Raw genomic sequence first — 27639 nt, forward strand, 5'->3', positions numbered from 1 at the left:
AGAGCAGACAAATACTACTTTTTCTTCAATAAAAAATAACAATAAATTACAAAAACAGGTAGGCATGAATAAACTAAAATTGGCAACAAGTAAAATACTAATTTCATATGTAATGAGGCTGCTTACATTGGCTTTCAGGATGGTTCATTAATATTTAATTATCTAATCATTATTATCTAATCACTACAGCCAACAGTTTGGAAACACAATTCCTAATTTGTAGAAAATAGGAAAGACATCAAAATGATGAAATAATACAAAATGGAATTATGCAAATGTATTTCTATATGTAAAATTAATATACATAATAATGTGTTTTATTTCTGTGACCAAGTATGTTAAACTATATTGAAGCTCTTTCAAAGTTTCGTAAAATTTGTCTTTTAAGCAGTAACCAAAAGGTTTTTCAGTGCATCCAAACATTTGATTGGAGGTGTATGAAATCTTGCTTACAGTTTAGGGTAGTTTCCAATCTGATGTGATGTAATTAAGAAGCGTTAAAGTCTGGACTATTGGTAGCATATCAGCTTGAAGGTTCTAAACAGAACTGTAATGATAAGGATCCTTGTGGCAATGCAATGTGAAGATGACCTTCAAATTCAGGAGATTGCAGCAATTTTCATGACAGCACTTCAAAAAAATGTGAAATGGATAAATTCATTTCAGACAAATAAATAATCAACATCAATACACCCATACACCCCGCACACAACATGCAGGAAAAAATATTAGGTTAAATCGTGTGCACGATTTACTAAGTCGTTCCCTCAATGTACTAAAACGTGCACACGATTACTATTTTGTTCACTCAATTTATAAATTGTGCGCACAATTTAGCAATCGAGGGAATGCAATATTAAATCGAGGGAATGCAATAGCAATCGTTTGCACGTTTTAGTACATTGAGGGAACGAATTAGTAAATCGTGCACACAATTCATTTACTTTTTCTTGCATGTCATGTGCAGGGCTCCGTACATTTGCATTTGTTTAATTGCAGTTTTCATTATTGATTCTGACTTATTAATTAACATGAACACTGGCATCCAGGGTCTGTTATTCAGTATGGATGTACTAAACCATCAGTAATTTTTGCTTGTTTGCTATTGCTCTACTAAACCAAGTTTTAAACACATACAAAAGTTTTCGTCACCCATAGTTGGAACTGCTGCTGCCTGTGAGATTATAGTTGTTATGGTATTTTGGAGGTCATACTGTGAGACAGATATTAAATGTGCGGTAACTGATCTTCCATTTTTTTTCTACCGGCAACCCAATAAAATGTTACAATTATCAGACTAGTAATTAAACACTGCACTTTAAAAACCATCAGAAACGCAGCTCATGCATTCCTTTTTGGGTTGCAGAAAAGGCAATGTGTGTGTGAATAAGTGTGCGTATGTGTGGAGGGGGGTCTTTTCTGCAAAGGTTTTTTTTTATTTCTGAAACATAGCAAAGCATTAACCATTATGGGGCAAATTCACGAAAGAGTTGCACCACTGTAGCATGTAGCGTTTCTGCACGAAAACATGCGTCATTTACCAGCTGCAATCCAACCAAGTTGTATATTATGCGCCGATACTGCACTACGCCATGCGTACTTAAATTACGAAGTCATCGTTGTTGTCAGCTTACTTTCTATGCAAATGAAGCGCATTATAAAATGCGCCAAATTGGCAAAGTCTGTTAACATTTTACCGCTAGCTGTCTGTCAGCTATTGTCTGGAAATAAGGCGCAAGTACAGTCAGCATTAAATTTGTGGCGACGAGAGGCCAACTGAAGTGCTTCTGGAGATTAATCGGCACCGATAGTCAGTAGGTGGAATTTATCAGTTATCGGCGTAAATCCATGCCGATAGATTTTCCAAGTTAGGTCTGTTTGCTGGAGTGGCTGAAAAGATTCACTGTCATTATACAGAAGGAGAGCGGCCTCTAGAGGCGAGCCATGTGCTTTCTGTTTTAACATGTGAGACTGAACGCTGCACAGAGCGGGACACTTTAGATGACGATTTAAAACAGAAAAACAAAACACTATGTATACACCAAACTACAGTATATGTTTAATATCATTATAAAGCAATTAATGGTTTGTTTATATGCCACAATAGTAGAGAAAGAACAACCAAGGTTGAGAGGATGCTAATAGTGCCTCAAGGGGTAAAACAATGTGACAAACTTTGACCCAAATGTTTAAAGTCACAGCTGTTACCATCTATTTGCATTACTCATGTCCAGCTGGTCACTTTTATGCATTTGTTAGCCAGCAAAGTTGCATATTTAAAACTAGTGATGTGAGAAATCAAACTGATATGTTCATGCAGCTGGCAGAAACATATGAACAAATCAGAAAGGATCCAAATTCAGTTATTTTTTTATTATCAATATAAAGAGGGTTTTCCAATTACATTACATTATATTTGACCCAAATCATTGTTTTACATATAATTTAAAAAGTACAGTACATATTCATGATTCATTACTATTTTTTTGTTATAAATCTCAGCATTATTTTATTTGTAGTATTGTTTGTTTTCATGCGGTATCCATTTTAAAAACTATCGGCCGATTAATGTGTTATCGGTTATCGGTAAAATCCACTATCGGTTGACCTCTAATGGTGACCATTACCTGAAACGGGTGCTAAAACAAAGAACGCAACACGTGCAAATACACAATGCTCATCTGTCAACCCAATGTATTTGAAAGCTAAAAGTAAACTTCCCTAATCTGTGTTCCGCTCTGGCTTGCCAACAGTCCACATGACAATTTTCGTTATTTGCCATGTACGCCATCCTACTTGCACACACAATTTTTGTACTTGTGCACATACAACAGTGCATGTGTGATTTCAGCGCTCACAAATAAAGGTCCACTAGGTGGCGCACACACCAAACATGTCCATCTATGTTCAGTGTCTACAGAGCACAGTTGCACGCACAATTGTGCGCTAGATGTAGCAGAACACGGAAAATTAAGTACACCTGGGCTTTTAGTGAATTCCCCATTATGACTTTAACTTAACAGCTTCCTGGTCTTGCACAGCCTCAAAAACCATTCCCACTCTCCCGCCCTCAGTGTTACTAAGCATTTTCTCACACTGTTTTTTTTTTTACTTTTGTTTTCGTGTTACATCTTAGGGCCTAATGGATCAGAATCGGATGAGGATGCATTCTCCCCAGTCTCTCCACAAGGGGATGGGATTTCATCCGGGACCCCGTTGAGGTCGGACTTTGTTGGAGGCTTGTCCTGCACCTGTCCACCATCCCCTGGTTTTGAAAGTTGTGCCCCGTTTACACATGCCCCTCCCTCTGATTTCCCAAAGTTAAAGAGTTTCCCAGGATTGAAGGATTTGTTGGGTGATTGGGACCTTTCCGCTCTCTCCTGGACTGGAGGAGCTGGCGCCGCACTGGCGGAAGCCATCGCCGCCTCCTTCTTGTTCTCAGGAGACTTTAGGAACTTAAAACTAAGGAAACCCGGTAACTTTGGTTCATTACCCGTAGGCGACTGTGGGGAACGGGCTGTGCCGGAAGAAAACTTGTTCTGTAGAGGGATGATCTGCTTCAGTTTCATGACATTGTTGTTTCCAAGAAGCGAGCTGGGACGTTTGGGTTTCTCCCCCCCAGAAGCGCCTCCCCCACCCCCAGGTCTGGATTTGCCACTGTGGCTCTTGTCATGGTGGTGGTCGCCACCTGAAGAGTCCGAGCGGCCATCGTCTCGATCACGCCGGGCTTGATACTCCGCCTGCCGCTGGCGCTCCTCTTCCTCACGCTTCCTCCTTTGCTGCTCCTGGAAATGCTGCTGTGCCTGACGCTCATGCTTCTGAAAACACATGTAAACAGCATCCAGCACATGTAAATCCAGCTGAGGCCTGAATGCTAATGATTTTTAAAAAATGCTTACAGTTAATCAGTCTATATGCAGAAATGATATGTTCCAGTAACGGGCAATATTTGCCACCTGGAACTGATTTCCAGGAGCATTTTTTAAATCTTTTTAAGGGCGTTTTTTATAATTACCTTATTAAGTGCAAACAATTTGAATGGTAACAGTATATAGTTTTATGATTGACTGAAGTCATTGGTTAAATTTGAGCGTTTGAAAAAAACAAATACCATTAAAATACCATACTGTATGATTGAACTGTTTACAATCAAATAACACAAGTCTATTAAGACGAGTCTATGCCTATTATACACTATTATGCACCTTATTAAATGTATCTGTTTGTTTGTTTTTTCAAACGCTTAAATTTAACCAGTCACTTCAATTCATCATAACGCTATTTAGTGTTAACAATCAAAATTTCTAAACATCAATATTACACTGCAGAGGTGAAACAGGAGCATGGCATTTGAGTTCATTTTCAGAGACTCATCATGCAAAATCATGACAAAATCATTATTGTTGATTATTGCTTTTGATTATGTAATAATGATTATTCATTTTGGTTAACAGTTTTTGTTTATTTTCTGTGGGGAAAAGGCATGTTAAATTCTGGCTACAACCACAAGCGAAGTAATAGAGGTCTATTTTTTGTTGTTGTTTAAGAAGACGATTTTGGATATAGTTTTATTATTATTTTTTTTTTAAACCAGTGATCACCACTCTTTTCAAGCCAAGATCCCTGATCTATATCTAGATCTACCTATAGAAGATTTGATAGAAAAACACTGCCCAGATTGTACTTCCAATTTTTAGGGCTTTTATTTTGTATTTTATTTAGTGATGCATGCATCAGGATGTTTTATGGCCAATTCAGATGCTGTTTTTTATTTTATTTTATTAAAACAATCATTTGGTTGATTTGAAAAGATCTCTAATACTAAAGAGTTGAGAGCTGTCAGGATATTATTATGCATTTTTTAGGTGTTTACTGCGTTTTAGTGTGTTTTTATGCAGGGTGAGTACAGACTGGTTCAAGTTAAAACAGCCTATACCCCAGCATTTATAATATTCAGTTTCCTAAATATGGTTTCGGTCAGCGGTGGATGGGGTATTACCTTAAACGCCTCTTTGCGCTGAAACTCCAGCTTGGCCATTTCCTCTCCGACCCAGCTGGGGATGTCTGGTATTGCCACATGAATGATATACTTCAGTAGTACTGCAAAGTGCTGCTCATGAGAGGAAAGAGACACAGTAAAAGTCAAGTTCATGTGTTAGACAAGAAACCGAAAACAACAAGTCCTAACAATACAACAAAGTGGATGAGGTCAGTTCAGAAGGAACTTGTATATGTGACCCTGGAGCTAAAAAGCAGTCTTAAATTGCTGGGGTATATTTGTAGCAATAGCCAAAAAAACATTGTATGGGTCAAAAATTATTGATTTTTCTTTTATGCCAAAAATCACTAGGATATTAAGGAAAGATCATGTTCCTTGTAAATATTTTGTACATTTCCTACTGTAAATAAATCACTTAATGATTAGGAACTTCATTTGTATATTTATTCAGTTTATTTGTTCTAGTGCTAACTAATGCATAAGGGACAGTTCACCAAAATAAATAAATTGACAAAAAAATGACAGTCTTAAATAAATACTAAAAGTGGCAAAACACAGAATAAAAATTCCAAACATTTTACCTACAATTAAAATGAAACCAGAAAATAATACAAAGTGATTTTTAATAGATAAAATATTTTTTAACATTAATAATATCTCAGTGATAATTTTTTTTTTTTTACAGTAGTAAAATAGCACTGATGTGTATGTGCTTGAGTACCTCTAGGATGACGATGGAGATGATGGCCATCTCGGGACTAAGCCAGGGAAACAGTCTCTGTAGCTGCCCACACTGACCAATCAGATAGCAGTTCACTACGATGGCAATCAGACCCATGGCTTCCATCACTGTCTGTGCAATGATACAGGACTTTTACACAACCTCGTTGTATGAAGACACGCTTAGAACAGCATCAGATGAATATTATCATGATTTTCGGAGTACTCCGTGTAGTCTAACCTGCCACTGGCCGATGCTGCAAACCCTCAGGCCGAAGGGTCTCTGGAGGCTGGTGCACAGTTTAAACGCGTCGCTCCGGATCTCAATGATATTGTTAATGAGGGCACACATGGCGGCCAATGGGAAGGCAGATGAAAAGAGCACCACATATCCAAACTGAACAAACATCTCCTGGTAGTCCTGAAAAGTGTCCTGGAAAGCAGTTTAAGGACATTTAGTTTTAGAGGTTCAGAGAAAGTATGTCAGTCAGAAGGATCTGGTAGTAGAACATCCTTAATCTAGAAAACAAGTACATTACAGAGACATTTGCGATAGAGCACTTCAACTGGAAGCCATTGTGTTCTGTTTTAAATATTGTGAAAGAAATGATATTTTACATTATTTTCATGTTCAACAAGGTAAAGTAAAAGCATTAATAGTAACAGTAATATTGTGAAATAGTATATGAAATAGGTTTGTGAAATAGGATTTGTCTTGCATGTAATTATGCATAATGTATTTCTATTACAATACGAAGTACATTTAACATTTAACACTAAAATATAGGGTGTTACCCCATTTTTTAGCTGGAGGAAATATTCGTGTTCTAATCATTTTGGTCAGCACTGTATATATTTGGTGTATTCTGACCTGGTAGGTTTGCATGCAGCTCTCCATCTCGGCTTGTGTTAGCGTGTTGGTTTCTTGCTCCTCAGGAGGATCCATCCACGAATCTCTTTTGGTCTTACTGTCAGCCCTCTCTAAGCTTCGTCCTCTCTTCCTGAGCCTGACTGAAGTGCTGCTCTCCAGCGGCTCGGCTGTCAGCTCCTTCATCTCCGGAGCCCCGTTTTCATCCTCGTCGTCACACATCTCGAAAACCGAGGAGGGATCCATGCCCCTCTCCACCATGGTGGGGCTTCCTTCCTCCAGGAAGCTGTCGTCCACGGGGCTGACGCAGCTGGCAGACTTGCGCTCTACCTTCTCAATGAAGCTGACTTTCCGTAGCTTCAGGCCACAATCGATGAGGCTCTCTGATTCGTTCTCTTCTTCGCTCGGCCTCTCACCAGGCTCCGCCTCCACATCCTCATCCGGGACCCCACAGCCGCCGTTTAGACACTTGCGCTCTCGTCTCTCTTGAGCGCCCTCGTCCCCCATCTGTGGCCCACACAGGCCTGATCCGAGCACAGTGGGGTCGCTGGGTGAGACCTGCGCTCGTCCTGCTGCGAGACGCCCGTACTTGAGCAGTGCAGACACCAGCAGCTCCCAAACGGCTCTCAGCGTCAGCTCACCCAATCGGTGCCGCTCGGCCAGGTAGGGCTGTAGGACCTCCTTCATATTCTGCACAAACTGCCGGATGATCAGCAGTATGGCCAGCATCTGCAGCAACAGTTGCACATTGATATGAATATCCCAATTGTGCATGCTTCGGTTAACATGTGCATTCTGACTGCCATTTTAAATAAATTCTTTAGAAATACAGAAATACTTAAATGTATTTGAAATAAACTTACTTCATGCTAGGTGTACTACAAATACATTAAAAGTTGAGGTTAAAAGTTTTCAGAATATGCAAAATGTTTAACCAAAATAAGAGGGATGCATGTTATTGTTTATTTAGTACTGACCTGAATAAGATATTTCAAATAAAAGATGTTTACACACAGTCCACAAGAAAAATAATAGTCGAATATATAAAAATTACCTTGTACATTGATTCTTAATACTGTGTTGTTGCTTGAATGATACACAGCTGTTTTTTTTTTTGGTGTTTAGTGATAGTTGTTCATGAGTCCCTTCTTGGTCCTAAACAGTTCAACTGCCTGCTGTTCTTCAGAAAAATCCCTGCAAATGTTTTGGTTTTCTAGAATTTTTTTGTATTTGAACCCTTTCCAACATTGACTCTTTGATTTGGAGATCCATCTTTTCAAACTGAGGACAGTTGAGGGACTCATATGCAACTATTACAGAAGGTTCAAACATTCACCGATGCTCCAGAAGGAAAAACCATGCATTAAGAGCTGGGGGGTGAAAACATTTTGTATTTGAAGATCAGGGTAAATTTAACAGATTTTTATCTTGTGGAAAACGTAAGTATGTTCTGCAGCTTTTGAAGGGCAGTACTAAATGAAAAAATATGATATTTAGGCAAAATAAGAAAGAAGGGAACACATCTTCACTCTGTAAAAAAAGTTTTGACCCCCCAATATATACGGTAAAGTCTTTTAAATTTAACCATGACTTGCTTGCTGGTAAAACAAACTGTTTGTGGTATAGAAGTGCATTTATTTTATATATATAAATATATACATGCATGTATATATTTAATAATTTTTTTATTTATATATAATATCAATTCTATGAATATAAATATATATATATATATATATATATATATATATATATATATATGGAAATATTTACATAATATACAGTATGTGTGTGCATTTATATATATATATATATAAATATATAAATATACACAGTATACAGAACGAATAATGAGTCTGTTTTAATTTTTTTATTTTTTTTTTTTTTTTACCAAGATTCGTTTCACCCCTGTTAAATATCTAAATTACATTTAATGCATTTTATTCAAATATTCCTTGACTGATAGAAAAAAAAACTACAGATTTAAATATAATGCATGGCGCTTTGATGATTCATGTTTCTGTGGTGTGGTTTTAGTAAGAAATGTAAAGCAGGTCCAGTCTGAGACCCTCACCTCTTTCAGACGCTCCATGTCTTTGAGGTAGAATCCAATATAGAAAAGGCTGAGATAAGAATTTACAAACTGAAACTGAGAAACAAAGAGAACATTTTAGAAACAAAACCAATACAGTGGTATGAAAGGGTTCATTACTTCAATTACTTACAAGAACCATTTTGATGATGAGATTTTTCTCATAGGCACTCTGGAGTCTGTAATTTTCTATGAGAAACAGCAGATTCAAATATTATTTTTCACCTCACAGCTAGCCAGTGTTTATCTTCTTACTCATTCTCACTTCTGTGTTTGGCTTCTGGAGGGCTGTATTCCCAAAATCCAGACTTTGTTACTTTCTACTTCTGACAAACTTTAAACCAAAATGTCCTGAGTTGCATAACTCTCCCCCATAAATATTCAGTTTTGTTGCATACAGTGTTCATGAACACTTCAAACGATAAATGACCAGATATAAACTCCCATATGTCCTGTGACTCACCCATGTCATTTAGCCAGCAGGCGATCTTTCTGTACACCTCGTCACACGCCGTCACAGTGATGGCCAACATGATTTTAGGGATAAACCTTGCTACACGTGGAAGCTCCTTAATCCCCATCACAAATTCCTGCCAAACATCACTTCATTACAATTCACATTATAAGAACTGGTAATATGAAAATATATATTAAATTTCTTTTGTTTTTATCATATATTACGGTAAAATGTATGGAAGCCCATTTCTGCCAAAAAGGTAAAAAAATATATATATATATATATATTTTACAATTCAGAATTTTTTTCTTGCGTTCAAATCTCACAATTTTGAATTATATAAACTCTTAACTGGAAGAAAAAAGTGTGAATAGTGGGAAGAAAAGTCTGAACTATACAGTAAGCTTGCAATTATCTTTATTTGTTTTTTCTGTTATCAAATAAACGTTAGCTATAAACTTTATATATCACAATTGTAAGTGTATATCTCAAAACTATTACATTTCTTCTCATAATTGCGTCAGAAATGCAAGATAAAAAGTCACAGTTCCCTTTTTTATTTATTAACATGGTATCCATTTAATTATTTTTTAACCACCTTCTTGTCTTTACTTGTGTGTGAGAGAGTGTGTAGCTCACCTGAAGCTCAAAGCAGACGAGCATGGCCAAAAATACAAAGCAGAGGCATAATATACAGACAGGAAAGCTGACCAGCCATCTGAACACCCTCCTCCTCCACGGTGGGTAATAAAACTCCTCACAGCCCGTCACTGGACTGCACCGCTTCACACCCTGACCAGAAGAGCAAGAGAGAGAGGAATTCATTTAAAACACCTGCTTTCAGATGCATTCCCATGACCACTGATTTAACACATTCATTTGGTGCAATTCATTTGGGAGAAAAGTAATGCATTAAAATGATTCATGCATGTAACGCACCCCATCTTGCCCAGATCTGTTTGTTTCATCCACTGGAACGCCACTCTCTTGTGAACGTGTGTTTTATAATACTACGAATTCGAACATACTACTCACGTTGCATTCGGTTTTCACATTCTACTTTATATAGCAGGGAAACATTCTATTTCAGAAGTAACGAGCCACTTGCTTTGTTTCTGAATAACTCACTCATTAAAGGGGGGGGGGGGGGTGAAATGCTATTTCATGCATACTGAGTTCTTTACACTGTTAAAGAGTTGGATTCCCATGCTAAACATGGACAAAGTTTCAAAAATTAAGTTTGAAGGAGTATTTCTGTTCCAAAAATACTCCTTCCGGTTTGTCACAAGTTTCGGAAAGTTTTTTCGAGTATGGCTCTGTGTGACGTTAGATGGAGCGGAATTTCCTTATATGGGTCCTAGGGCACGTCTGCCGGCTCCCGTATAGCGAGGCTGAGCACAGACATTTCACTGATCAGAGCGAGAGAGTCGCCAAATGTCACAAAAGAAATGTGTTTTTGGTTGCCAGGGCAAGACAACCCTGCACAGATTACCAAAAGAGAAACAGCATTAAGGGACCAGTGGATGGAGTTTATTTTTACAGAGCATCAACGGAGTTGTGCAAGTGTTTTTGTTTGTTCCCTTCATTTCGAAGATGCTTGTTTTACAAACAAGGCCCAGTTTGACACCAGATTTGCACATCGTTTATTTCTTAAGGATAATGCAGTCCCAATGAAAAAGGGTCACGATCGTGTTTTGGAACCGCATGCGGTGAGTAAAACTGCTTCAAATATCTCTGTGTTGTTAACTTAGCTATCAGCGCGTAAGCACATCAAGTAAACAACATGCGATGTTGTCATCAAACTGCACTTTCCACATGTACAGCTTAAAAAAAAAAAAAGACGAAAAAAGTGGAACTTAGTCATTTTCCAAAACCGCTAAGCAAATATATACAGTTTCAGTACATACCACATAGAGATGTTGTTGCTGATGCTGCTCTTGTTAAATTTCAGCCTCTGGATCTGATTCTGGATCATAAATATACGCTGAATCTGACTGTTAGCCATGGTTTGTTTTGGTTGGTTTTGTCCTCAGGTAATGTCACAGCTTCCAAACGCTCTCAACGCAAAAGCCGACTGGCGCTCGTGATTCTTTAGCTCCGCCCACACGTCACGCCTCCAGTCGGTCGTGTTTTTCCGGGAAAAATCGGTAGAGACTATCTTTCTCTTATGAATATAATAAAACTAAATACTTTTTGGAGTTATGAAGGATGCAGTACTACTCTATAGGTACTCAAGATTAACAGGAGATTGAGTGAAAACGAGCATTTCACCCCCCCTTTAAGACAGTAACCTGTCTCCAGCTTCTGGTGGGTTTAGTTTCATATTTAGAGTATTTTTTTTTTTTTTTAATAATAAAAAAAAAAATTATATACATTTTTAGTTTTCAGACTTTGTAATTGCTTTTCTGTGTGTTTTTCATTGAACACAATAATGACTTTAAATGATCTCTTGGGTGTTATTTCACAGCTAAAATTGATGTGCAGTTAATATGCTATTTATAAGATTAAAGGGGTCAATATCTAGATTTTCTTTCTCTTTGGAGTGTTAGAAGCTGTTCGTGAATAGATAAGATCCCTGAAGCTGCAAAGACTAAAAGAGATATTCTATATAAAAGTTAAGACTCGTCCATGCCGTCCTAAAACGCTTTGTTTAAACACACCCCCACATGTCAACATCATGATGTGGGAAGATTTGTTAGGGATGGGCATGATTAATCGACGATCGATAATTGATCGTTAAGATTTTCCTCGATCATGTTAATTTGTTATCGATTAATCTAAAGCATTTTTTTTAATCTAATGCAGGTTGCGTTGCGTAGTGCGAGTCTTCAAGCAATTAAATGAATTTCACTGTGTGGCAGCAATTAAATATTTTACCACCATGGGGCAATATTTGACACCCTACTCGGTTATCTGTGATCTTCCGTTTTGATTTCAAAGAATAATCATGAAGATGTCACGGCGAAGTGTGGCGTGGGACCATTTTGATTTAAAAAGCGAACTAGTTAACTGCAAACATTGCGATGCCTTGTTTAAGTACAACACGGCCACGACTCAAATGATGTACCTGTGCATCCCGGCAAATTTTCATGAGGCTTTAACCCTTTCGAGTCGATTAACGCATATATGCGTTTTGAGTCATTTTCTCCTGATAACCCCTGATAAATTACACTCTCAGTTTTAATCGTACAGATAAGAGCAATACATCAATCGAATCTGTAAAGGGTCTAGTTTTTTTTTTGGATACAGACATAATAACAAAAAACCTTTGTGCACTTATAAAATAAAGATAACAAACAAGGTGCGCTGTCTACAGTCTTTGTCTCCGCTGATCGTCATGTACAAACATTTCATTAAAATGAACCGTAACTCCGTGAATACTCAACGAAGAGACATGAGAGAGATATCTATAGAAAGCCTGGAATGTCTTCTTTTAAACTAAACAAGTGCTTCCGAAAAACAAATATTCTGAGATAAAGTAATCCATATGAAAACAACGCAATGTCTGTTTTCATATCTTCCTTCATTATATTTAATGTGACCACGCCCCCGCGCTGAACGCGCTATTCAGATTCAAACTGAAGCGCGCGCTTGAATACGCCCACACAGAAGAAAAAGCAGCGAGACTGTTCTTCAAGTTTTTATTTTATTTTACTGTTTGCTTCGCGATGAGAGGACTAAGACATAATTCACCCCAAAAAGATGTGATGTGGTTGATGATTTGAGAAATGGATTTCCTCAGAAAAAAGAATGAAGCACTTTATTCAGACTCAAAACGCATATATGCGTTAATCGACTCGAAAGGGTTAAGAACGCCTGCTAGCAGCTGCAGGTTCCGCTGCTTTAGAGCACTGCATATGCACGCGGATATATGTTCGGTTTGCCTGAACGTAGTTTAACTGTCTGCACAAGTTGATCTTGTAATAAAGGTCTCACCGAGGAAAAACACGCTGTATTTTTGTCTTCATTTCATTTTTTTTATTATAAAAATTAAATAATTAATTATATTATAAAAATATTAATGATTAATCGATAGTCGATCGTTAATTCTCCCGACGATCGACTAAGAAAATTTAATCGAATGCCCATCCCTAATTTGCATAACACCGCCCAAATGTTCACGCAAAGAAAGAAGTCATAACTTTTATTCTGGCTGTAGTATGTAGTCTGGCTGTGTGTTTCGTTGTGAAAAGAGCTTTCTAAAAGAGGACACAACTAGAAATCAATGGTTAAGTTGTATTTACAACACTGTTCCAGAACAGTTCAACCCAAATATTCAGATGTGTGTGCAATGCATTTTACGGAGGAGTATTTCCTCAACCCACAATGCCATCTTTCTGACTCACAGTCTGTAAGTATGTTTTCATATTTAAAAAAAATTGCACTGATGATTCAGAGTAGAGGTCTTCACGGGTCCAAAAATTCGTGCCCGAACCCGACAGAGACCCGTAATGTACTACACCGAACCAACCCGGACCCGTCTATTATTTCAAAAGCTGGACCCGGACCCATGTAGATCCGAGAAATGCCTACCCGGACCCGACCCAGACCTGTATATTATTTGAAATCTGGACCCGAACCCGCCGGGAAGACACAGACCCGACTGGACCCGACGTTCACATATTCCACCTTAAATTGCTATTACTAGTCAATAGACCTGTTGCGAATGTAACGGAGGCCAGCGAGTAGTGCTGTGCAGGTAAACCTCACTCCCCGATCTCAAGAGACGCACTAGCGACAGACGCTAGTGGCTGTAGCCATTTAGCCTCCTTGTTAGTGCGTCCGCCTCCCATGCCGGAAGACCCGGGTTCGAGCCCCGCTTGGAGCGAGTGCAAGGAGTGTCAGAGAGAACCCGGATGAGAGGGGTTACACAAAGAATACCGCTTTTTGTCTTACCTAATTTAAAGAGCCGTGGTCTCTCTTCCTTGTACCTGACTGCCTGTGAAGCATTACAATCTTCCGAAAAGAAAGTTATTCATGTTATTCCTCTCGTTATTCCAAGTCCAAGCGGAATCCACTCATTATTTCAGCTTCAAAAGTCCACTTGATGACACGGTGATGGATGACAAATGCTACTGTGCACATGTGCATTCTGACTCGAGTTAATTCGCATAATAACTTACACTGTTTGCCTTTTGAACTATAATAACAATCGCTCGTGCAATGCCATGGCCACTGACGTTATTTATTTGCTATCATCTGATCTCTGTCTGTGCTCTCTGCTCTGCATCGAGTCTGAATCTGAACCACTAAAACTTTAAGATTAAACGGTTCATTTATAATATTATAAAAACGGGAGAAAATGTAAAACGCGGTTTGGCGGTCGAAGTGTCCCTCACTGCTTGCCATAGAAACATGACTGCACATGCGTGCTAGCTTTATCAACCTAAAATGCTTTAACGCATTTTGAGCGTCATAGAAAACATTCATGTGACAGTTCACCTCAGATTGTGTTGCTGATTTGAAATATATTAAACATGAGTGTGTGAAGTCTGCAAGCATTACTGTGTGTGCACTTGTATTAACTCTTGAGTCTGCGAATGAGAGAGAGAGAAAGATCACTTTTTTTGGCTCACTCTTTTCTTTTCCTAATTTTACAAGTTGCAAGCTACAAAAAACACAAGCAGTCTTTGATCACGGCCGGATGTTATCCGAGTCCGATGACTCCGATCGGCGATCGCACGGGTATTACACACAATGTTAAACAGACCCGGGACCCGAGGTAATAGATTCGGACCCGACCCGGACCCGGCTGGTGATTTAAAATATAGACCCGAACCCGTACGGGTCCCGGGTCGGGTCCGGGGTCGACGGGTCTCGGGTGCACTGTGAAGACCTCTAATTCAGAGGCAAGTTTTGAGCAGTGTAGAGTAGAGCATGTTGTTTGTCATTTCTCCGATCACAAATGCAGACATGGTTTTATGTTTACGCAGCGCGATACGTAATGCAACACGTAAAAGGACAGTATAATCAGTAATTATGTCCCCACTGGATGCAACAAATGCCTCGTTTATAACGGGTTTTATTGGTTTTGTCTCGTTGTGACAGGAGACAGCATCACAGTATATTAAAGGCATAACATTTCCATCACACGCTTGAGGTATTCGCCCAATCACAACGCACTGGATAGCAGGCCAATCAGAGCACAGTCAGAGCACACCTCGCTTTTCGGGCCGATGAGTTTTGTTAAAAACAACATCTTTTAGAAGGCGGGGCATAGAAGAAAAAAACAATAATGTACAGTTTATGGAAAACAATGTGTTTTTTGAACCTTAAACCGCATAAACACATTGCATTTTACCAAAGAGACAAAATAATGTTCTTTTTAGCAACGTCATATGACCCATTTAAATAATCGGAGCATCATGTGATTGACTGCATTAAAATTTGAACCGAGTCATTACCCTGAACTGAGGTCTGGGCTCCTCCAGTGACTCAGCTGGGGTGTCCAGTGTACCCCACTTATAGGCCAGCTCCGCTCCTCTTCGTTTCCAGCGCTCCAGGAACAATGTGGCCCACACCACATTAAAGAGAGCAAACACCACACAACAGATATCCCTGCTGGTCTGAGAGCACAGCAACACAAGTATCAATCACATGAACCATAGTAGATTGTACTTCTATTGTTCTACAGATCAGTTACTTTTCTGGTGTTTGAGTGGTCAAGTACCTGATCGGATTCTGTGAGCATCCACAATACAAAGCCAATAACGGCTGGATACAACATGGAAGTGGTGTAGAAACCCAGCCAGGCAAAGTACATGGCAATCTTCACGCCAAAATAATCACAAATATCATCTAACACAAGAAAGACAAACACTCAATGACAAATCATTCAAGTATCTAAGTAGGGCAGCAGCAACTAATCAATAAAATCAATAAGAAAATATCCAGCAGCATTTTTTGTTTAGTGATTAATCATATATAGATTGTATAGATTAAGAGTGCAGTAATTTTGATAAAAAATATACATTTTGCAAAATTATTCGACATTAAATATAGGTTTAAAATGAACAAGTAATTGTATTTTTATGACAAAAGAAACAGTGAAAGGACTTCACTGGAGAATAAATGTGATTACTTTGTCCAGATGAAAGTGTGTGTACCTACCTAGTAGCAGTTAATTTGTTATTGTTTTATACATTTTTAATTTAGTAATTTGAAATACTTTAAAAATGGTAAGCTGTTATTAGTCGTTTAGAATGTTAATTTTATATTTTAACCCTTTTTTGCACAATGTATAGCATAGTTTATAGATACAGTTACTATTTTTGTTAGTACAAACGACGGAAATCAATACATTTTAAAATCTAAATTATATATATTTTATTTATTTATTTTATTTGATTTTTTATCTGATTTTCAGCAGATGAATAAAAATATTCATAACCAATCCGAGCATCATATTTTTGTTTTTAAAAATTGTGGTGTAAAAAATTAAGAGCCAAAATCTTGAAAATTTTGAAAAATCATTTTGAAAAATCAAAAATCTTGAAATGAAATTTCTAAGAACTGATTTGATACCTTTTTACATGTAAAAAAAAGTATCAAATAATTTCTTAGAAATGTTTTTTTTTTACTTTATATATATTTTTATATATTTTTATTTTTATTACAAATTATATGTAAAAATTATATATTCAAAGTTTTTTTTCTCATTTTTTCATTAATGCAACAGTACCGTATTGTTTTGTTTTTTAAATAAAACTTAAATGTGCTTTAAAAACATTCTTAAATTAACCCAGGTTAAATTATTCTTTAGTTAAGCTTGGATAAAATTGGCAAAATGACCAGCATTCAGGCTTATGCTGTGTTTATTTCAACAGGGTTGTTAGCAACATTATTCTGTTATTCTGTTCTAAAATAATAACAAACTAAAAAAAAGTATATTTGAGCGTTGACTTTTCACTTGACTAACTACTAACCGAGAGGCTGTTTTTCACACACGGCCTGCACCCACGACTTCGTCAGCTGTCCCAGAATCCTCTGCTCATGAAGCGGGAAGACTTGCTGGATCACACCTCGTGCCCTCAGCTCAGGAACTGGAACATACACACACAGTTCAGGCTCACTAACACACACACACACAACATGAACAGGTATCCACAACTTCAGTAAAACTTTTCCTTCTAGAAACGTTTACTACATCTGTCACCAGTAACATATAAAATCCAGTCCAATCAAGATACTGAGTGACTTATACATACACACAGCCCACTAGTGCACACTTCTCAGGGCACTCAGGAAGTCTAAAGGGAAGAACTCACTGATTGGCTGCCCTTCCAGGAAGTGGATGTTGTGAAGGGCCTCCCCGTGTTTAGCTCTGAGATTGTCCAGCCAGTATTTGATTATGCTTTGTCGTTCCTGTCATACGGAAAGCATTAGGCTTCAATCTATAATAACGTTCACAAAAATGCACAACCCAACTCGATGTCTCAGTGTAAGGACTTGACTCTTTAAAGAAATATAATGGATTTAATATAACCCTGAAAGTATTGATGATGTCTGTGATGTTGAAAAACAAATATGCTTACAATAGAAGTTTATATGGCAAGATATTGAAATGTGTCACTTGTATTTTATAATGAAAATTAATAGAATTGAATGTGTGATGTCATCTAAATGATAATTTTGTGTCAGAACTACTTTTAAATTTTACATATTATTTATTAATATATTATTAGTTATTCAATTCTATAATTATTAGTTATTATTCTATTTATTGGCATTTTGAGTAAGTGTTTTATTTTTATTTTAGGTTAAGTTCTAGTCATTTTGTTATATGCTTATTTTATTTTTATTCATTTTTTAGGTTTCAATTTAGTCTTCATTTAACTTTGTCATTTTAATTTTGGGACTTCAAATTATTTTATTATTTCAGTTATTTGCCAGTTGTTAAGGTTCTATTCTTTTTCTTTTTAGGCTTTATTGAGTATTTCTACTGGAGTTTATTTAAACTTTATTTCAGTCCAAAAATGAAAATAGTTGTAATAGTTTAAGGTTTAGTTAATAACAACAAAACTGGTTGAAAGAAGCTTTTTTAGATACATTGCTAACAGCACGTTGTCAAAATATTTACTGCTGTAGTCAATGTCTTAAATGCTGTTCTTTTGGTTGTATTTAACCCAAAATATTCCTTAGGGAACATGTGAACTTTGTAAGTAACGTATATATCAATGTGGTTTTGTAAGTACACTGTAAAAAGTGGTAACTTGCAGTTCAACATTAGTTTCTACATGATTTAACCAAATGTTGTTGTTTTGTATTTATGCTTGGTAATTTATATATATATATATATATATATATATATATATATATATATATATATATATATATATATATATATATATATATATATATATATTTATTTATTTTTTTGCATGTTACCTTTTTAGGTTATCACTTATTTTACTGCATGCAACTCCAAATTCTAATAGCCTTTTTCTGTTTTAATGAGATGTCACCAGCAGTCTTGATAACAAGCGAAAAACCAACTTAATGCTGCATCAAAACCTTTATGCTCAATATTGTGAAGGACCTGTGAGGTGAAGAAACAGAGTTCACTCTCAATGTTCTCGTAGATGTAATCTTCCTCACAGGAGAAACTGCGAGCACCGCCACCAAACTCCGGCTTCACAGCTTTCTGCAGTCCCATCTCTTCAGCCCCTCGTAAAAGACTGGCCACACAAGAGAAAATACATCAGCATCAATGTCAGACTCAAGCTAGACTTGTTCCAGAACAAGCAAGTTTGTGGTCAGCACACTCTCAGAAAAAAAGGTACAAACGCGGTCTCTTGGGCAGTACCTCTTCAAAAGGCATCTAAAGAGTCATTATTGGTTCCTTAATGGTACAAAAGTGTACCTTTTGAAAAGGTAAAGCCTCAGTGACAGCTTTTGTACATTTTTTTCAGAGAGTGTAAAATCGGTACTTTTACATACATTTAATTCAGTGTTCATTTAGTATTATTGTTGTCGTAAAAGTTGTTAATATTTTGAGTTCATTTTTTACTTTTAGTTAAAGTTGTGTGCTTTTTCATTTTAATTCTTTTTTTTAATGTCTGTATAGTTTTTATTTATTTTTGTTTCAGTTAATTTGGAGTTGTTATAATACACCATGTTAACAAAAACAAAAATGAGAAATGTTGCCTTAACTAGCTAAAACATTTTTTTTTTTTTTTATAGATTTCATACAGTTAACATTTATTTCATTTTGTCTGGTTTATGTAATAACCCTGAATAAACTGATCAAAAAGTGACATTGTCACAAATTATTTTTATTTCAAATACACATTTTTAATAAATCAAAGAATCCTGAAAAACTAAATGTATCACTACATAATAATATTAAGCAGCAACTGATTTCAACATATTTTAATCAGAATATTAGAATGATTTCTGAAGATCATGTGACACTGAAGACTGGAGTAATGATGCTGAAAATACAGCTTTAAATCACTGAAATAAATTACATTTTACAATTTATTTAAAACAGAAATGGCTACTTTAAATTATAATAACATTTGCCAATCTTACTGTTTTGATTGTATTTTTGATCAAATAAATGCATCGTCTAAAACATTTAAACATTCTCACCAACCCCAGTATTTTTAGCGGTAGTGTGTTTTGTTTTGAAGTTCTTGAACTTCTTCTTTAGACGCTCACGTTGGAACATAATAATAAAAATAAACTAGTATTTTCTTGTCCCTTTATGGACAAGAAATTTCATGACATACATGGTAATCAGATCAACATCACCTGAAGAAATCGTTCATAAACAAGAGATTAATCCATAGGAACGATAACAGCTCCCTCTCACTTTTCGTATGTGGCTGTGACGAAGAAGGCGTACATCCTGGTGTGTTTGTGGTGTCGGATCTGGATGATGAGTTCTGGGATGCCGAGCCGTATGTGGTTCAGAAGCCAGAGCAGCGTGTGGTCATCTGTGGTGTCTGTACGGAGACAAAAACAAACACCTCATCACCTCTACCTTATTGAGATACACAGCAAAAACGACATCCATAACACACCAAAATATTCTGTTTGTTTCTCCAGCTGTTACTGTAGGTACAATGAGTCTGTTTGCATAAAATACCAATTCACAAATAATGGAAATGCAATCAAAAATACATTTCAAATCTACATTGTTATATTTTAAATCACAGCTGTACATGCTGTTTTCTTTATTAATTATAAATTCAGAAAAACTCAAAATAGACTTGAAATAAATTGAAGCACAATCCTGGTATCATTGATATACTACTATATTTTTCGTAAATGTTTTTAATTAGATTAGATATTTTTATATTTTCGGCTTTTATGTTCATTTTAGTTAAGGTATAGTCATTTTTTTTATATGTCTATATAGTTTGTTCATTTTTATATCAGTTTAAGTTTTTATTAAATAATAAAGTTAAGCTAAATGAGAAGGAGAAATGCTGCCCTGTTAACTAGCTGAAACAAAATAAATGTTTTTAATTAAATTTTATTTCAGGTTAACATTTATTTTATTTCAACTTTTTGTTTGTTTGTTTGTTTGTTTGTTTATGGTCTTAGTTTTAGTTAACCATAATAACTCTGATCAAAATTTTTAAAATAAAAACTGTTTTATTAAAGACACAGGGGTAAAAAAAAAAATTCATTTTTAAGGATAAAGTCAGGTATGGATACTAAAAACGTCTAATTTTTTCCCTTTATACAGTGATAAAAGTATTCAATATGAAAGAAAGACATTGGACCTGTTCACTGTACGTGTAATTTTGCATGACATCGGATGTTTTCACATACAAATCATAATTGTTATTATTGTATTCATTTGCTTATAATTGTGTGGATTATTTGCATTTACACATACAAGAGGACTTCTAATTCACAGCATGTGATTTTTATCTCAATCTTACCAAGTCAAATGTTAATGAATTTGGAGTATCCTAAATGAGTGTAAATGAAATAATCTGCATAAAACATGCTCAAACACCGAAGCCATTTGTTTTGACAAACAGACGAATAATAATAAATCATGCATTTGTTTTTCTCACATATTTATGAAACATGTCAAAAGTACAGTGGTGGTATATTATATTAATATATATCACAGCACTAAAAGATTATCAAATTCAACTAGTATTATTATAAGGCATAATAAAGGTATTTATTCAGTGTTTTCTAAGAACTATAGAAAGAAAGACCTGGAAACGTCATAAGGACATCACAGTTCTCTGTGGGCACCGTCTTCATCCAGGATTTATGGGACATGATGTGTCTCCCGGCCTGCAGCAGACGCTTCCCAAACAGCTTATCTGAGAAAAAGAGAAGAAAACAAACGTCAGTCACTTTACGATGTTACTCTGAACAAACAGACCCCCTCCGTGCCGTTCATTCTCCCCTCGCTCATGAAGCCAAGTTTAAATGTCACTGTCATTCCCCTTGAAACATGAGAAGAGGAGACATAACCGAGCGCTCCAGCGCTGGAGTCCTGACAGAGTCTGAATATGAACAATAACCTCAGAGACCCCAGAGCACGGCTAGCTGCGGTGTGCTGTTTGTTTGTTTGTGTGCTGGAAAATGTTCAAAATAGTGGTAATAAACAAGAAACATAAAGATGGAAGCAAAGATGGATGGATATATATATATATATATATATATCCAGGAGTACCTATTTTTAATTTTTAAAACCTTTCTAAAATGTATATTTATCAAAAAATAAATCTGTTTTCAACATTGCTGATAATCAGAAGTGTTTCTTGAGCAGCAAAATCATCATATTATTAGTATGATTTCTTAAGATGATGCTGGAAATACAGCTTTTGGACCACAGGAATGAATTACATTATAAAATATATTAAAATATTAGTTATTATAATATTTATCAAATTACTAGTTTGTCTCAAATAAATGCAGAAGATGCTTTTTTCAAGAAAAGTTTAAAATAGTTTGAATCTCTCTCTCTCTGTCTCTGTTTATTCAATGATTACATATTCACTTTCGTACCTTAAAAACTATGATAATAGCATGATTCTCATTCAAAACTGTGATTTTTTTTCTCGGAAGAAAATGTTATTGCTGTTATTCTTTGAGATGCTTTTCTTTAATAACTGAGATGTGAATTGGAGTTCTTTTTATGTTTTTCTTTGTTACATTTGAGCAAATGCATATTTTATCTTCGTTTCTTTCATGCTTCATTGTCCTGCTTGGCACTGCATCGTTGCATTTCCTTTTGTTTGACCAATGCCATGCAGGAAAGTATATTTTTTATGAGGCACATCTCACAGAATTTCTTTCCTATTGGTTGGAACATTTTTGTTATATCTTAGAGGTCAGACTGGAATGCATTAAAGCCCAAGTGAAGGAGCTGAGGTCAGTTGTGTAGTGTTTTTGGCAGTGGCCGCTCTGTAAATGTTCAGCTGCTCACTGATGCATGACCTTCACAAAGTGGGGCACAGTCTACAAATCGAACACAATCTCAGGTCACTATCCAGCACTTAAAAAAATAATCAGATTGTGAGAAAATATTACCAAATATCAACAAAGCAGAAATATATGCACTTGATATCTGCAATAAGAACCTTTATGCGAAGAATAAACAAAACTATTACTATCATTTAATCAAATAATTTTACTGTGATGTTCCTAAATTCCTTGCATGATGCATCACAACTGTTTTTGATTTCATAAATAGTTTGTGCATCAGGGTGTTCATTTTTTTGCATTGTTGTATTATTTGTGTTACCCAGATAGTATTTAGTTTGTTATTGCTATTCATTTGTCATTGTTTTTATGAGTTATAATGTAGCTTCTGTTTAGCAAGAATAGTTCAACCAAAAGTGAAAATTCAGTCATTATTGACTCACAGTCATGAGCTTTGAAACCTGTGCGACTTTCTTTCTTGAATTGAAAAAGTATCTGTTTTTTGTCCATTTAATGGAAGTCTACGGACTCTAAAGAAACTAAATATCTTATTTGATGGTCAACAGAAGAAAATTAGAACACTTTGGAGGATAACATGAGGGTGAGGAAAATAATTGTAATTTTGTGTGAACTATCCACAAAAAAATTTCATTTTCTGCTGTATAAAATACAAATAACCGATGTTAATATATTTTATAAAATATATTAATAAATCCAGAAACAACATGAGTTTCTAGCAAACCACAGCTGTCTGAATTTACAGTAACTTTAAGCGAAGTGTTATTTATTTAAGTCAGAACAGATGGCTTTACTACATTGTCTGAAGTAAAGCATCATCATCAAACTCTGTACACATGTCACTAGTAGACACACGCAATCTGGCCAATCATCAGACAGCGCTCGCTGGCTTGCTTTCCCAGAACTCTCTAAGCTTTATTTATACCCAGCGTGTAAAGCCGAACGCATGAATGATGCCATACTGTCATAATGCAACACATCTCCAGCAATGAAATCTGTGAACGTCTTAATGGAGGCTACAGCATAGAAAGTACTCAAGCAAAGGGCAAATCCTCTTTAGCAGTGATTTACCATCAGGACAGATACTGTAAAGTGCTCCGGACATTTATTTCTAAATAAAAAGGTGCTGAAAAGGAAAGCACTGCAAAATAGCAATATATCATACTGCTACTGATGGGCCAAAAACTCTGGTAATTACTAAAGAATATGAACAAAGCCAGTGAAGAATTAAATGCATGGGCAGGTTTGGAGTCACACTGTGGTGGACAACAATAGCACAAAAAGTGATTTATTCAAATAAATGTTGATACAGTATATTAAAAACAAATATTTGGTTTGCAAATGAGAAATATATGTACTGTTTGCATACACCCATTCCCGTGAAGCAGATATAAATGGGGCGCTGGGAAGGAAAGCATAAGTTATGAATGACTGAATACACGCTTTGCCATTTCATAGGGCACAACAAGCTGATTAATTTAACAGATATTAAACACATTTGTGCTATTTTATATCCATTCAGAATGGATGTGGTTCTAATAGCTCTTCAGTGTTACATGATCCTTCAGAAATCATTCTGATTTGCTGCCTATTACTATTATTCAGGACTCTTTGATGAATAGAACAGCTTTTATTAAAAATAGAAAAAAGCAGGAAATTCAGCCTTTCATGCTCTGTTTTATACATATTCTGGAGAATACTGTATTTGTTTATGGATGTGAGGAACCTAGCAATAACAACAGATGCTATTATGAGATGTTTAAGGAGCGAAACTTCATCTTGAGTGAGTCTTCTTGAGAGCCGACTCGAAATGTAAGCATTTGGAAACACTGGAGCTGAAACAGGAGATCATTAGCTGTTAAAGACAGCTGTAAACTTTTCATCATCTCAAAACATACCGGCTTTGGTTTGCCATATGCATAATACAGGATACAAGCAAGTGTAAAAACAATAACTCCAACGTGTTTTGCCACACTCTCAGAAAATCAAAAAGGTACAAAAGCTGTCAGTTGCAGCAGCACCTTTTAAAAGGTGTAAATGTATAATATTTAGGTACTGATAGCTTTAAGGTTAATTAATCCACCCTTTAGCTGTAGCTTTTGTACTTTATTTTCCCGAGAATGTGTTCTTCAGACTCATAAATCCCAATGTAACATGGTTTTGTAACTTCACAACGCATGACCTCTTCATAGTCACTGCCTCCAGGCTCCAACTAAAACTATGTCAGTGCTTTAACATCCATCTAATGTTTTACCATATTGCTCAGGTGTGATATCTGCACCGGTTTACTACAGCAGATCTCTAATAAACACGATTTTTGATACCAGAACTTGTTTCTGAACCTGCCATCCATCATCAAATTGCTTGGCCCTTCATTTAGCTTATGAAATAACAAGTGAGGCAATGACATCATGTGAGTGCTAATGGTTATTGAGCTCTATCTGCTCCACTACTGGTGTCTAAACCCACCGCATTACCCTGAAAGACAGCCGAGGAGATACCAAAAGCAACAAATCCAACATACAAATCATCACAAACCAAACTATTCTCTTCATACCAAGGGAACCAGACATCTTTAGCAAGATGGTCTTATATTGATTTAATACAAAAGTTCAATAAACAAGAGCATTAGATTAAATAGCATTAAACAACCTTACTAGCCTTTAACTTTATTATGATTGCATTCACATAAGAGTAAAGTAGCATGCACTTAAAAAAACTGATATGTACCTGTTATACATCTCCAGAGAAAATGTTTGAATCGACTGTTTGAAATGTAAAATTTTGAACGGGGTCATTTTTATATATTCGTCTATTATTTGGTTACATATCTTATTCAGATTAGTACTAAATAATCTACTAATAATTAGTACTAAATCTCTCTTATTTTGGTAAATTAATTAACATTCTGCAAGGTGTATATAAATTTTTGACATCAACTGTACAATCGATTAACAATCTTAGAGTTTGTCTGCTTTAAAGGTTTGTCAATTGTTGTTTAAAAGCAGTATTCTTATGGAGGTGGATTTTAGTTTGGAATGACGTCACGCCAATTCAGTCATCATTTCACTTGATGTATATCAGGGCCTTTACGATGATTATTTATTAGTAAAACTGAAAAGGAGGAGTTGTTAGAATAATCAACTAAATAACTGAGACTTCATAGTTGTCAATTAATGTTATAGCATTGTTTTTTACACAATGCCCTTATCAAATAAAAACAAAAACTATGGCAATAGTGTCTTGGGGGCCTGAAAATGCAAACTTTTGAAAACTGGTTTCAAAGTAGAAGTTTTAGTTGTATTGAATGTTCGGTCTATAGACCTTTTGTAGCTCCGCCCCTTTTCAACGCTGCGCTCTTTGCGTTCTATTCTTCATTTGTATTTCCGCAGTGTGAAGATCGTACAAATTTCTGAACCACATTACAATGCTCACAACATCTTAGTTAACTCTACACTAAGCAAATCCACTTCACAAGCCAATTACTCTTCAACAGTGGTGCTATAGAGCTACCGTAAATACGGATGTTCAAAGACAGAATTTAGACAGAAAATACCGTTTACTGGTATTCTTCTCTTTATTTTCTTACAAAATGTAGGAAAGTCTCGCACATAATACAGAAAACTGCTTACTTCCACTTTTAGCGTTGTACAAAATGACAACACCCACTACTGGCCTTGCATGCACAATACAGCGTTTTATTAGTCGTTTTGTGTGGACCCGAGAATTGTGTGGCTATGTTTACATGCAACCAAATAATCCATTTGTAATCGGACTGACGGCTAAATCAGATTGAAAAGCCTTCATGTAAACACGATCTGATTGAGCTTGATCCTACAGTAACTAAATTTAGACCGGATTGAAATGGGTGGTTTATTCCTTTTCTAATGCGATTGAGAGTGCATGTAAACACTTAATCGGATTGAAAACCGAACACTGAAATGACTGTGCATGTGCAATGACATTGAAATTGCATATGACAGCACAGTCGATTGTAATGGATAAATATGATTTTTCTGTTTAAAAGTGTAGGAGAGTGGTTATTAAGTGCAAACAGTGAGGAATTCTATATTTGTGCAGTGCACATGTAAAAAAAAATTCAGATTTGAAGCATGTGACATTTTCATAGTTTTCAAGTAAACTACACACAAATTCATAAATCGGAATGCAGGCAGTCCGATTGAAACAAAAATTGTCCATAAACATCTCAATGCTGTTGGACTAAATATTATCACTCTTGGAACAGCGTTTTATCCAATCAGATTCGAGGACCAGGTTAATCGTTGTATAACGCTTCGCAACAAGCCACAAATGGAAGGCCATCCAAGCATCAACAAACCTCAAAACATGAGATGATTTCAGCAATAATATCGCCTCAGACATCTTGAACCTGCCCAAAGGCCAGTGAAAAAGGACTAATCGAGTGCAAAATTGTAGCGCACGGCCCATATTACGTAGACATTTGAAGTGATGCTGCCGCATGACCTTCTATAGGCCACAAATACATCAGTGGGAAGAGTTTCATGCATGCATAATGGAAAACGGCAGACAGCATAACAAAGCGCCGCATTGTTCATGCTTCTCGAAGGATATGCCGTCTGTCTCTAATGCCCGCGTCACATGCACCTGTCCCGTGCGTATTTGACTCACCCAAAACGCCCGCTGATGTGGGCTGAGGGGCAGCGCTGTGCTGCTGTTGCTCTGGCCGCTCTGCGTCTCCCTGCGCTCGGTGTCTGTGGCGCGAGCTCTCGCTGTCGCTGCTGCTGTTTGTCGATGATGCAGCAGCGGCCGCCGTGTCGGGCATCATGCTGCTGCCGTTTCAGCGGGGAATGGATGCAGAAATGGGGCGCAGTGTGTGTGGATACACACTGGCTGGGTTAAATGAAGGTGAGGGTGAAGTGAAGGTTGTTGTGAGTCATCCTGTTTGCGGCGGGATGCGAGGAGAGACCGACTGCGGCGCGAGGAGGAGCAGTCTACTGTGGTGGAGGAGGGACAAAGAAGGGGAGAAGATACCTCTCTCTGTCTGCCTTTGCTTTCAAACACTCAGATCCAGATATAGTCCACTCACACTGACACACTCT

General features: G+C 36.5%; 1 protein-coding gene across 1 annotated transcript; it reads right to left on the reverse strand.

Moving 5' to 3' along the window:
- Positions 1-874: 874 nt before the first annotated feature.
- On the reverse strand, positions 875-27639 carry ano8b (anoctamin 8b). The gene is made up of 17 exons (XM_026274901.1): positions 27209-27639; positions 21322-21432; positions 19953-20085; positions 18675-18813; positions 17404-17500; positions 17062-17178; positions 15807-15934; positions 15541-15702; positions 9776-9928; positions 9143-9269; positions 8813-8868; positions 8662-8736; positions 6591-7316; positions 5961-6152; positions 5721-5852; positions 5000-5110; positions 875-3818 (listed from the first exon to the last, which is right to left on the reverse strand). Exons 1-17 carry the CDS (start codon positions 27363-27365, stop codon positions 3126-3128), a joined length of 3309 nt encoding a protein of 1102 aa, XP_026130686.1. The 5' UTR covers positions 27366-27639; the 3' UTR covers positions 875-3125.

The sequence above is a fragment of the Carassius auratus genome, chromosome 11 (genome assembly GCF_003368295.1).
Source record: "Carassius auratus strain Wakin chromosome 11, ASM336829v1, whole genome shotgun sequence".
NCBI classification, from domain to species: domain Eukaryota; kingdom Metazoa; phylum Chordata; class Actinopteri; order Cypriniformes; family Cyprinidae; genus Carassius; species Carassius auratus.